The 12,827-nt window shown below is 36.0% G+C and overlaps 1 protein-coding gene across 9 annotated transcripts in view; it reads left to right on the top strand.

Moving 5' to 3' along the window:
* Positions 1–12,827, top strand: part of DMD (dystrophin) — a 1,137,868-nt gene that overhangs the window by 764,416 nt on the left and 360,625 nt on the right. For all 9 annotated transcript variants that reach the window (XM_085319436.1, XM_085319439.1, XM_085319437.1 and 6 more), the window contains one exon: positions 5,062–5,297. In XM_085319436.1, coding sequence (XP_085175562.1) covers positions 5,062–5,297 — 236 coding nt within the window. The remainder of the gene's footprint in view (positions 1–5,061; positions 5,298–12,827) is intronic.

Below are 12,827 nucleotides of genomic sequence, written 5' to 3' on the forward strand. Positions count from 1 at the left end.
TCCTTTCCTTTCCTTTCCTTTTTTTGACTGATGAGAACATGACTTTGCTCTGAATTAAGACAATACCTGTTTAACCTATTTGAGTGCCAAACTAAACCTGAGTTATCTTCCTGTTGTCTAAGAATCCCTGAAGTCACATAGGAAATAAAAAGCCTTTAGATGAACTTTAGGCCAGATGAAAGTGGACCTAAGCATCTGTTCTCTGGAAGTCAACACTTGTGCATACGTTTTTCAGTCAGCTTCCTTGGTAAACTTTCGGAACTGAAACTCCTCAATGYTGTTTTTCAGCTGTTGTGCATCTTGGCCATGGTGTGAATACCTCATTACAAATAACGAGACTTGCTCTGAATCGCTGTGACCTACAGCATTATGGAGCTCATGTGAGGGGAGGCTGAAATGAGATGACATTTTGGAATTGTTGCAGGAAATTGTGACTGACATGTGGAGTAGAAATCCTGTGCAGTGGTGAAAGAATATAGCCATTTTTGTGAATTTATGTCCTTGGTATATTGGGTGGCAGACAGATTTTTAATATCCAGGTCAGAGAGAAGTAGGCAGAAAAATATACAACACAGATGAGTTGTCCTTTAACAAACAACGTTAAAACTTCTGAAAGCAAACAAAGTATCTTAAAATGTGTAGAAAACTAAGGGGTTTTTTTGTTATTGATTTTTAGTTGGTGTTGGTTGCATGTTTTTTCCTCCTTCAGGCAATTAAGTTCGTCGCAGAGAGAGATGTGCACAAAGACTTCTCTCTCATTTTCTGTCCTTGCTGAACAAAGATGAAAAATACAATAGCCTCGTGATTGTAAATATTAAACAACTGTAACCAAGGCATTGCCAGTGAGCTGCAGGCAGCGTATTACATAGCAGGAGAACACTGAGTGCAGCTGTGAGGATATTTATGTTTATTCTTTGACCCTTTTTGAATTCATTTTACCTTCTGAGTAGAGCAATGAAGGAAGAGAAAGAGATGACTGATGTTTTCTGTTTTTGCTGTAATAYTGTTARGAATTATTTCAGAGYGTTGAAAGCTATAGGTACTGAGTCAAACAGAGTAACTAATAACAGCACGTGTTTTTTAAGGTTGACATTCTTTTCTAGCTTCAGCGTGCACTGACCACAACAAGTGGACCCAAGTGGTTCCAATGAAGCTACAAGTGAATCCACTAACAGAATAGTTCTCATTTATACGGAATATGATGAATAACTCCCTTATAAGTTCCTTTTGCCTTAAAATAACACTATATTGTTTTCTCATTTTTCTGCAGATCTTAAYACATTATTCTCTTCTTCATCACCTTTTCTCCTTGATTTGGCTTTGCTTTGTATGTTAAAATGGACCCCTTAAAAGGGTATTTAAAAATGACCCTAGGTTGGCACCCATGTGGGCAAGGTCCACATTTTGAAGCCCTGTGTGGTCTGCCTCTCTGCAGTAGCTACTCTTTCTCCGCTTTTCTCCTCACTTGATGCAGTAGTTGCCAAACTCRCTCCTCCTCCAGCTGCTCAAAGTCCAACAAAGAGCAATGCAATGCTGCTACTTGGAGGAGAGGGAAAGGAGACTTTGGCTACTACTGCCAAAGTGTGCAAGCTTGGCAGCTAATAGGGCTACACAACTCTCTTGCCAGCCGAGGAGGAAACTTCAGGGTGCTCTGTAGACACCTCTTTCCCATCTTCTCCAAAACATGGAGTGAAGTCTGAGTGGGAGAGGTCCTGTAGCTACCTGCAGTCTTTGATTAGAACTTGCTGGGTTGAAGTAGTGAGCCAAGTSCCCTGCTACAAGACATAAATTCAGGCTGTTAGTGAAGAGCAGGTTCGCCTTCTAATCACCATGTGGTCTCTCTGTAGCCCTGTGCTAAAAGCTATGGGGAAAGTAGCATGTAAGAAGTAAAGGAATTATTAGCAACTTCCTTAGAGTAAGAGTCCTTTTCTGTGAGTGACAGATCTCTGCTTTATTTGCATGGAGAAGTAAGGAGAACTAGAGCAGGGCAGAAAATACCTGGAGTAATTGCAACAGGGATGAAAGAACACCTGATGAGTATAGGTTACTAGTTATTCACACATATGTGTAAAACTTTTTAAAAATGAAACAAAGGGGGGAAGAAAAGGGATGCTTTAGGTTATATGTTTTGCTTTTTGACATTAAAAAGAGCCAGTCTTCGATCATATAAAATACTCTGTCATAGCAAACAGTGTAATGTTACCAGAAAAACCTTACAAAACCTCTTTCATAGTCAGAAAAARATCAATCCATTTTCTCATCTGTTTATATGATTTTTGATCAAAAACTTGCTTTGTTAGGACAGCCTTTCTGAAGAATTATTTTATTTCATAGTTTTTCCACAGATAGGCGATTTTAAAGCACAGAAATGAAATGTGTAAGGATTGCACTTTAGAAATAAGATAATTATATGGCTTGGTGGATAGATAGGTTTAATTGTATTGTATGTAATTAAAAATCAACAGTTACAACAGTCACTTTTAGTCAAGCTAGATAAATAATGTATATATTAGTTGATTGGGTACATTGTTTGAATCAGTCAGTATTTTTAATGCTGACAGCAAGTTATAGTGCTTTCACAGTGACAGTCATTTAGATGTTTGTGCACAGCTTTTCCCTTTTTTGCAGTGTTGAAGAGGGTCACTGATTCCGCAATGAAATAACTCAAATCTTTTCTTGTCAGTGAATGGTTGCTAGATTTCTTGGCAAAAACAGTTAATGTTTTAAGTGGTTTTATCATCAAACTCTTGAACCTTCACCTGATACTTGATATTAAGACTTCAGACCTACTTTGCTGAATGACGTGAATGCAAATGCAGAAAACTGTCAGAATCTCTTTCTGAAGTACTAGAAAGCAATAAATAAATAAATAAATTACTGTATAGGGTAATGCTGCTACTGTTCAAGACAGTCTAACCCACAGAAAGAGTACTTCACATAGATTTTTCTGTACTGTGTAAATAGCCTGGAAAAAATTGGCTTTGTCCTTTTTTAAAATTTATATTTAGTTTTCAGCAATTATATTTTCCAGTCCAGTATTAGAAAATTGATAGTCTGTTCAGATAGGTGGCAATTCCCACAGCTTAATTTCAGCTCTTGTTTTTTTCTGTTGTCTGGTTTGGGTAGTTGACTCAAATAAGGATTCTGCAGCTACCCTAAAAAGTAGGCATTTATACWCTCTCTTTTCTCTTCTAGTGAGTTAGCATTCTTCTAATGATTTTACAGTTAAGCAACTTCATGTGTTGTTTTGTTTTTCTGGTTTTAATGTTTTTCTTTTTAAGCTGATTTTAAGGAATGTGCAAAAAATCACCACGTTGCATTCATTGTAGCCTCTTATGCCATAGTGTGCATGGTACATCTTCAAAAATATGTTTTGCAAATGGAATTTTCAAATCTGTAGCCCTGGAATAAGGTTTCTGGCTCTTTTTGCTTTTCTAAACTGCTGTAACGTTAGCAACTTGAGCCATTAATTGCCTTTATATGATTAACTGAAGGAAAATAAAAGCCCAACTGTTTATGACCATTTATTTGTAAATGACAAAATCAAGAAGTAAAAATTAGTCTTGAAATTTTAAATGATCTCTCATTATGTGGCTCTTCTGCAATGGTAGCTATCTGTGGCAAATCTCAACATTATAGATGTCAGGGGAAGATACCCTGTATTTTGGTGTTGGGCAATGAATAGTGAACTGATTTCTTTAAACCTAACTAGTAGATCAAGAAAAAGCAAAAAGGAGAAGCTGTATCATTTTGTGTGAAGAGAAAGAAAAAATTCACGAATTGCCTGTAAGCTAAGCTCCTAGAATTTGTTGCTCTTAGTTTTCTGTTATGACTGTTCCACGGAATGTTACTTCTGTGGATAAATTTTATTTTTTCTTTGGAGGTAGGGAAGGAAACTATGCCTTTGTGAGGAGATCCACTTCTTRCAGATCAAAGTTTATTTTTTTTTTTAATAATTAAAGCTTTGGATTTGGTAGTAACTCACAGAGGATTATCTGTAAGCTTTAATTTTGGTACTTGTACATTAATTAATTGCCAGAAAGGTAGTAGATTTATGGGTTGAATTGCCATGAGTAATTASGCTTTGGTAGTTTCCCAGTGAAGGCTTTTTGTGTTCACTTGTCTTTTGATAAGAACAATCTGGTGAGCCATTCTTTTTATCAGTACAACTGCTGCCCTAAAACTGGTCCCTTTGTTCCCTAAATCCTCTTTGTTTATTCTTGGTGTCTGTATATTGCCACCTGTGAAGCAACTCATTCAGTTCCCATACAGGCTGTTTTTCTGTTGTCTTTCATGTAAAACAGATGAACTGCCACAGAAATCGCTATACTCATCAACTGTTGCTAGCTCTGTTAGCCTATATAGTTAGGTCTGACCCTGATCTTGTTCAAGCAAGAAAATATTTACTCAGGTAAATTATCCCTCTGAAAGGAGATAAAGAACATAATATTATTAAATTCTGAAGAACAAGCAAGAATCTGCCAAGGGTGAATTTTTTATTTTGCTAGCTCCCGTATCAACTACAGGGCCTACAGGAAATAATTGGTGGTAAGTGAGCATATTATTGTCAGTGAGGCCAATTCAGAGGTACAGAGCGACTGAAGGCTTGAAGAAATGTTTCTCTAGGCACACGGGTGTACTGTGATACAATAGATATTAGAGCCTTGTTATTTGAATCTGCCTCCAAGCCTTAACGCACATCCAATTGCACTACTAGGTTTCAGAAGATGACTAACATGTAGCAAAACTTCAGTGACCATGAGTAAAAGGTTCTTCTTGTACTGAGATATCTTTGCTGGTGTTACTAGCTAGGGCTCAGTGRTCTTTGAAGATGGAATCTGAATATACTGAGCGATGAATAAGTATGTACTACGATAGGAATACTGTGGAAAAATGAATTCATATGTTTTTCTACTTTTAATTTCTATATTTCAAGTAGATATAGCATCAAACCACGGAGCTTATTTCTATGTTGTCCTTTCTACTACTAAATTCTATTATGGAAATAAATAATTTATCGTAGTCCGTTTATTCAGTAATTTTAGCATTTTTTTATTTCAGTAACTTCTGGTCAAACTGTTGCTGTGGATACACAAACCAGGGTAACCAAGGAAACCACCACCATCAAACCAGAAATGCCATCTTCTGTGCTTTTGGAGGTTCCAGCCTTGGCTGACTTCAATAAGGCATGGGCAGAGCTCACTGACTGGCTTTCTCGACTGGATCGAGAGATAAAATCTCAGAGAGTGACAGTGGGTGATCTTGATGATATCAACGACATGATCATCAAACAAAAGGTATGAGAAACACTGATTTTTTGACTTTATGTAGCCTTATAATCTTTATTCTGAATTAAATCATTTCAACAAGGATGCAGGAGAGATGATAGGTTACAACACATAGTGGTTACTTAAGCTATTTAATCACATAAATAGAATTACTAGATTAAAGTTAAGATAATTAATAGGAAAGAAAGAGTATTTCATAATTTCTCTGATACCAAGCTAGATCTTTTTATCTTTCTATTGCTTATGCTGCCTGTTTCACAACAGTAGGCAAGTCAATGAAATTGAAAGCTCAGGAGAAAGAAGGAATTGGATAGGAAGCTCCAGGTTGCAAAGAGAGAAGATGCGCTGTTTTGTATCGTTCTTACGTTGTTTCTGTAATAACTTTCTGAGAGGCCTGTATCCTGATGCTGTTTGGTTATGAAAAGCTTCTCAGTCCTCTTTAAAAAAAGAACAGCTCATTAATCCAGGTGTTTTGTCAGCAAAACTGCATCAGTGTTGCTTGTCATTGAAAACACACAAAAATATGGAAATATATGTGCAAGCACAAAAAAATATAAACTTTAACTTCAGCAACTCGGTAGCAATAAAAGCAGTTTGTTATTATACAGCTTGAAAGTAATTACCTGCTTTCTAGATTTAACATTGCTCAGTGTAAAAGATATGACTTGCCTGTGCAAAACTTTTCAGTATTAACTTTCCATTCATTTCAGTTCTAAACTGAATTTAAGACTCTCTATTATAAAAGATCCTGCCTCCACCTTCCCAGTATAAAGCGTGATTTATTGTAAGGAAGATGCTGACATTCTTTCACTTTGCTTAAAGAAAAAGAGAGACAATGGACAAATTTCATGTAGTATCTGTATTGAATAGTTTTATAGGAAGATCTCATTAAAATATGCAAAATAGAACTTATTCTACTCTTTTTCTTATATTTCTTTTCTTTTTTTTATCRATTTTCTTTACCTTCTAGATTAGTAAAAGGTATGTTTCATCTTGATTGGGGATCACAGTGGCTGTCAGGAATAAAACTTAGCTCTCTTCCCATTATCTCTTTTACTTGTAAATGAAATTTATTACTCTTGAGAACCACAATTTCAATTAATGTTTCAATTAATATTATAYGTTTTAAAATGAACAGTTTTATATCTTTATTTCGTCTTAACTCAAAGCTAAAATATTTTGGCCAGTCTAAATCAGTACTATTGCAGTCCTCCTCTCACTTTTGTTCCTGACTGAGTAGCCCTATCTCTGTTCTTAATCCCATGCTGAGCTAAACCAGCAGGAAAACACTTTCTTGTTGTGTTTACCTCCTTAACTGGCTGTGCAACAGAATGTGACATTTAAAATGTTCTCTGATGCAACAGAAGAATCAGAACACCTAAATATAGAYGGCAGTTCTGATAACTGGCTCTCAATCCTATAGTGATCATCAAAAGAAGGCACTACTTAATGCATGAAAATGAATGTCATGAAAATTTGATTGTGCTCCTAAATCTATGACTAGATTATTAGATGAGGTTAGCAAACAGTTGGCCAGGATTTTCAAAGCTGACAACTAATTTTAAGTTTGTCCAAAAATTACCTGCTTTCTAATACACAGAATATCTGCAACACAATGCGAGATGGCAAAGTTGAACCTATGGCTGTGGCACCTAGTTGGATCTTGGCTATTCTGAAAAATCAGGCCAGAGATGGTTCAAATTGGAAAACCAAAATTAGTACTTACCTCCCCAAATCTGTAAATTCTGTAAAACATTATAGTCATACCACTCTTGYGGTCGTGGTTTAAAAGCCATTGAGTCTTTTGTTGTAGTCTCTGCTGATAGATTTTTGCATCTCTGCAGGAAACTTTAATAACAGTTCCATCATAGTATACATTTTTTTCCTGTGCACCGGTTTTTGTAAAGTATCATCTTAACACTGTTGACTACCTCCCTTATAAAAAATGTTGTTATAAAGATATGCACTCATTGAAACTGCTTTATCATAAAGCATCTCAAGTTGCTCATCCAGACTTGGAAAACTGCAGATCAAATGCAGATCGTTATTCACTACTGAATACTGGCCTACTATCAAGCTGCTATTGTTTATTTTAATATTACCTTTATTTTTGGTTTCCATTTCGTATTTCTTTCCAAAGAGAGAGCTACATTTTTTATAGCAAATAGAAGTGTTGAAGCAAACACTCCAAAGGCAAAGAAATCCTATATCGTAGCAATGCATGTAACAGGACATTTTCCAAGTCATCTGGGTAAAAACAAGTGACCTTAAATTGTCCTTTTTTCAGAGCAGCACATAATGTTATTGAAGCTAACTCTCTCAGGGCATTTTGGTTAGGTTCATTTCATTCTGATTGTGTCACAAGATCACAGTCACTAACTCTGCCATATTTTTCCTCCATAAAAGTTTAAGACGTCATTAGCCCCCACTTGAACTTTGTTTAGGAGTGATCACGGAGAACTGGAACTCTTGTGTGAACGCTAGGACAGTAAAGTAGCATGTGTGAAGGTTAACTGTGGGACAAAACAAAACAGGAAAGATAACTATTTTAAAAAATCTTGGTTTAGCGTCAGCTCTTTAATGAAAGAAATAATACAATTTAAATTCTGCTAAGCAGTGCACATACTGCGTAGTGAAAGCATACTAAAAGAATAGCATAATGGCCATTCTTTTCAGTCAGTCTATAGTTAATCTTTCTGTCAAATGTGAGTGGAATGTAAGTGTATTTCTCTCATGCAAATGTGTTACATATTTTTGGCCATCTATGATTGTATGCATATGGCTGTATTCTGTATAATTAAACTAAAAGACCCCAAAAAGTGTGTAGTATAGAAATTTAATATTAGCCTTAGTGTTATTTGTGTTTTCATTAGAGGAACTTTACTGTACTGTACTCATCTGCTGTGAAGACAGGTATTTTGCAGCATTTGATCCTCAAAGGAACTGATGTAAGGTAGGCTAACAAAAGAGAGTTATATGTAATTTTCCTTACATAACTTTCATCTACAAGTAAAGCTGAGGGGAAATAAYGAGAATATTAGACTAAGCCAAAATATGAATAGTAGAGGGACATGACAGAAGGAAGTTTACACTGTCTTCATTTCTCTGTCCTGATTTCAAAGCAATCAACATGTTTTATATTTAAAGATCAGGAAGGGGTTCTTCATGAAAGAGAAAATTATGGGCATAGGGACAGGATGATAAACTACATTTTATTGTATTGTAAAAAAGATGACAATCTCCTTACTTAGGGTACTAGCAAACCTCCGCTCAGAAACTCTGCTTTGGCATCATTGTATTTTAAGGAAAATATGCAGTGAGAATAGTTAGATTTCGGCAGTGAGCAATGAAGGCTATGCAAAGCTTGAAGAAAATTAACTGTTCTATTAAAAGAAAAATACTATGATCTCCTTAAATTCTGTCCTTTCTGCCTTTGCTGAGGCATAGTGTCTGTGCAAACTTGCTGCAAAATACATAATTGAAGGCATGGCTATCAGCTGTACTTGAAGAAAATAGATTTTACTTATGAATCATTTTTATAACAATAAGCATTATTACTAATGATTTTTAACCACGGTTTTATGTCACTACCTTTACTCATTTTAAGATTTGATGTGACTCTGCACTACTAGGGACAGTGGAGGGAATTTGTCTGAAGAAATTAGTAAGTATGTAGAACAGAGACTTACAGATAAGCTAGTTACTGAGGCTTTTAAGCAAAAAAGGGAAAAAGATACTTTTAGGTAATGATTCATGTCTTCCTAAAATAGTCATCCAAAAAGATTCTGATAATTTATTTCTCCTCAATTAATTTGTCACTATTCAAAAAGTAGGCTTAATCTTCCGTCAGAAGTAAGCAAAATGGGAATGAAGAGACAGTTTTCACTATTAATTATTGAATTGATTTTTCAATAGCTGAGGATCTGGGGCAGCTAATGATAGTGAAATAACTGTTAAAGAAAAGCATTGATTTATAAGCTATGCAATTAGTAGACATTAAATGAAAGAGTGGACTTAATTGATGCTCCTCTTGTTTAAGAACTTTTGACTATCCTATCCTGTGGTTACATACTATGTACTTTAGCACACAACTGTACAACTATGCATGCATTTTAATATGCAGCCTTACAATTAATATTTTGATTAGTTGGCAGAATAGGAAGTTTTCTGTCCAAACTGTTTTCCAATGTAGACTTCTGTGCATTTTTTTTTTCATGAAGTTAGTTGCTCTAGGCAGATGATTGTATTTTAACCTGAAAAATACTAATCTTGCAATTTGGAAGTACTGTGATTGTGTCTTTGGGGAATTAGAATTGCTTTTTCGTATGCTTCCCCCATTAGTGGAATTTCTTGGGAGTCATGAATTTTATCCAGCATTTAGTTTTGCAGTGCACACTCTTTGTGTGTTTATACTACAGGATATGGTAAGTAGACCAACCAGAAAACATATACATGGAAAGAAAACTTGGTACAAATTCTAGGCACAAATGCACATACTTGCAATTCTAACCTCATGATTTCGTGAGGTAATTAAGACTGAATACAACTGCAAGGCAACTAAGGCACAATGATAACATTTCTGAATTATTGTAGTTTTCAGCCAACAAAATTTGTCTTCAGATTTGCTGCTCCATATTTAGATTTCCTGTGAAAATTCAGAGGAAAATTAATTCATTTCATTTTCTTCTTTTACTTTGATATAAAAAGAATGATTCTGGATTACATGTAGGATATATTTATCTGTTATGTTAATAACAAAATTTCCAAGATTACATTCTGGTTTTACTGGAGCACCATATTTGCCAAATTAGAATTTGTTGTTTTGTATTGTGGGATATGAATCGGTATACTCTAAGTAACCACATGTTGAGTCAAAACTTGTAGTTATAGCCACAGATACTTCATATCAAAAGTATAAGGTATAAATAGGGTGAAGTTCTCAGTCTTTTGGATAGTGTACTTTAATTAGAGTTCTACAAAGGAATGAATAAGGTTCATAATAACAATATATGAATGAAAAGACCAATGTAGCACATCTTAAGATAATGTACACTTGAAGAGTATCATGCATTTGGAGCTGAATATTTTCCTATTTAATATTCTGATGTGTTTAAAGGGAAGAATTCACTAAGGATTCCAGGATTCAATATGGTGCAAGTAAGTTTGTAGCTGAAATTTATCCTTTCAAAATCAGACTTAAGGAGGATGTTGCCCCATTCTTCCCTCCATGCTGTAACACTGGTTTGGGGAGTGTCTCAGAAGCCATGCATTCTGTGGGATCTTTTATATCCATTGCACACATCCGCARCCATTCCCTGGGTTGCTGTGGGTTCGAGACAGACATGTTCCTGAGGTAGAGCAGGAACTGGTACTGATTCTACAGCATGTGGGAGGGGTCACCGGCGTTCTTGTGCACTTCCTCTGCTAGCAGAACCCTATGGATGCCTTTATCCATGACTTAAGTGATGTGGAAAACCACCCTTACAAGGATGAATTTCACCATAAAGTATTTTCAGTCAGGACACTTCTGTCATCATTTTATGCATATTTCAGATGTTATTGTTACTCTTTTTAAAATGGAGTATCTACCAAAATTCTTATTTTAGATTGTCTCATACTATTAAGACATTTAAATTAAGAATTCTGATTTATGGGAATTGCTGGGAGGCTGGTTTCTTTATTTGAAGTGAATAAAATACTAATATAATAATAACCAAATAGAGTTCTAAATATAATAAAAGCAGTTAAAAAAAAATACTAAGAACTACACAGTTTGTAACCTGAAAGATTTTAGCTTTTTTATGGAATAGAGGAAAATGAAAAATGTCTGCCAGCCTTTAAGCTTATTCTTAAATGGTAGAAAATGCAKCAGGGTGCTCTAGAGGGACTGAAAATCAGAGTCTTTAAAAGGGAAAAAAAGAAAAAAAARCCCTTCTATGAATCTGAAAATTGGACCTCAAGGGATACAGAATAYATGTCAGGAGACTCATTTTTTGCTCTTTTGTAGCCCATAAAGACAGATGATATTTTAAAATATCTTGCCTAGCTCATTGTGGTGTGTTAGAGGGTGTATTTATTTTCTGAAACAATAAAAAAGCTGTCTAAACACTGTCTTTTGGAGTTTGATTAACAGCCACTTATTTATTACTCTATAATATTTATCACTAAGATGTGTGTAAAAAATTTGCCTCCAAGGGTCTGGTTCTAAACTTACTGAAGTAAGGTGATACTTTCCTCACTTTTCAATTGTCTTCCAGTCAGGCTGTAAATCATCAGTCTGGAACAAAAAAAAAAAAAAAATAATACTACAACTGTGCCTAAAGATAACTTTCCTCTGATTGCTTTTATTGGCCTATTGTGAAATAAATTGTTTTTTTTTTTTTCCATTTCCTGTCAAATAAGCTTCCAGCAAAAGATTAATTATCATGGCTGGTGCAACTGGCATCCTGTTAGGTTCAGCAGAGAAAGCAGAATGTAGAAACTCATTTTGAATTACCTTTTATGTTGAATATGAGAAGTATACACTTTTCACTATGATTGCATTTTTCAACGGCAATTATATTTTTCTACATTTCCTAAATTTGACCTATCTTGTGAGTATGAATGACGTAGTACATCGTAACTGGACCTTACCAGACCTATTCTTTTTTTCAAATCAATCTATTATTGTGCATGTCGCCTGCATTCCRAGAGTACATGCAACTCAGAGAGCTAGTGTGTTGGACCCCTTTACAAACATACCACAGATATGAAAAGACTGTTTAAACTCACTTGCTGTCTGCCCATCAGGTGGAATGTGGGGAAATCCTTTTATGCGGAAAGTGTCTAAACCTTCAGGAGTTCTGAGTGTGCCCTGGCAGCAAGAAAGGCTCACCGTGCTCTGRCTTGCATTAATAGGGATGTAGCGAGCAGGCTGAGGAAAGTGATGTTCCCCTCTAATCAGCCCCTGTGAGACTACATCTCCAGTGCTGTGTCCAGTCTTGGGGTCCTATTTGCATAGGAGATTGATATAGTGGACTGAGTTCTAGGCAAGATCACCAAGGTGGTCGGGGGCTGGAGCACTTGATATACAAGGAGAGGCTGAGAGACCCGGGCTCGCTCACCTGGAGAGGGGAGGGCTCAGGGGAGACCTTTACTGCTGTCAGCAGCTGCCTGATGGGAGGAGGTGCAGAAGGTAGAGCCATACCCTTCCAAAAGGTACACAGCTAAAGGATGAGAGGCAACAGACCCAAGCTGCAGCAAGGGGAATTCTGAATAGATACTAGAAGAAAAAATGTTGATACTGAGCATAGCAAAACCTGGAACAAACAGTCCAGAAAARGTTGTGGAGTCTACAGTCTTGGAGATAATCAACACCCAGCTGGACAGGGCCTTGTGTGACTGATCTGACWCTGAATTTTGCCCCATTTGAGGGCCCTTCCAACCTAAATTATTCTTTGATTATTTGTGAATGCTTTTTACAAAAGCCATCGTTCTGTGCTGTATACCTTGTCARTGAAGCAGACTTTAAAAGAAGGGAAGCATTATGCCACCTTTGCA

This window comes from Rhea americana, unplaced genomic scaffold, assembly GCF_003343005.1.
Source record: "Rhea americana isolate MKP2758 unplaced genomic scaffold, rheAme1 scaffold_59, whole genome shotgun sequence".
Lineage (NCBI taxonomy): Eukaryota > Metazoa > Chordata > Aves > Rheiformes > Rheidae > Rhea > Rhea americana.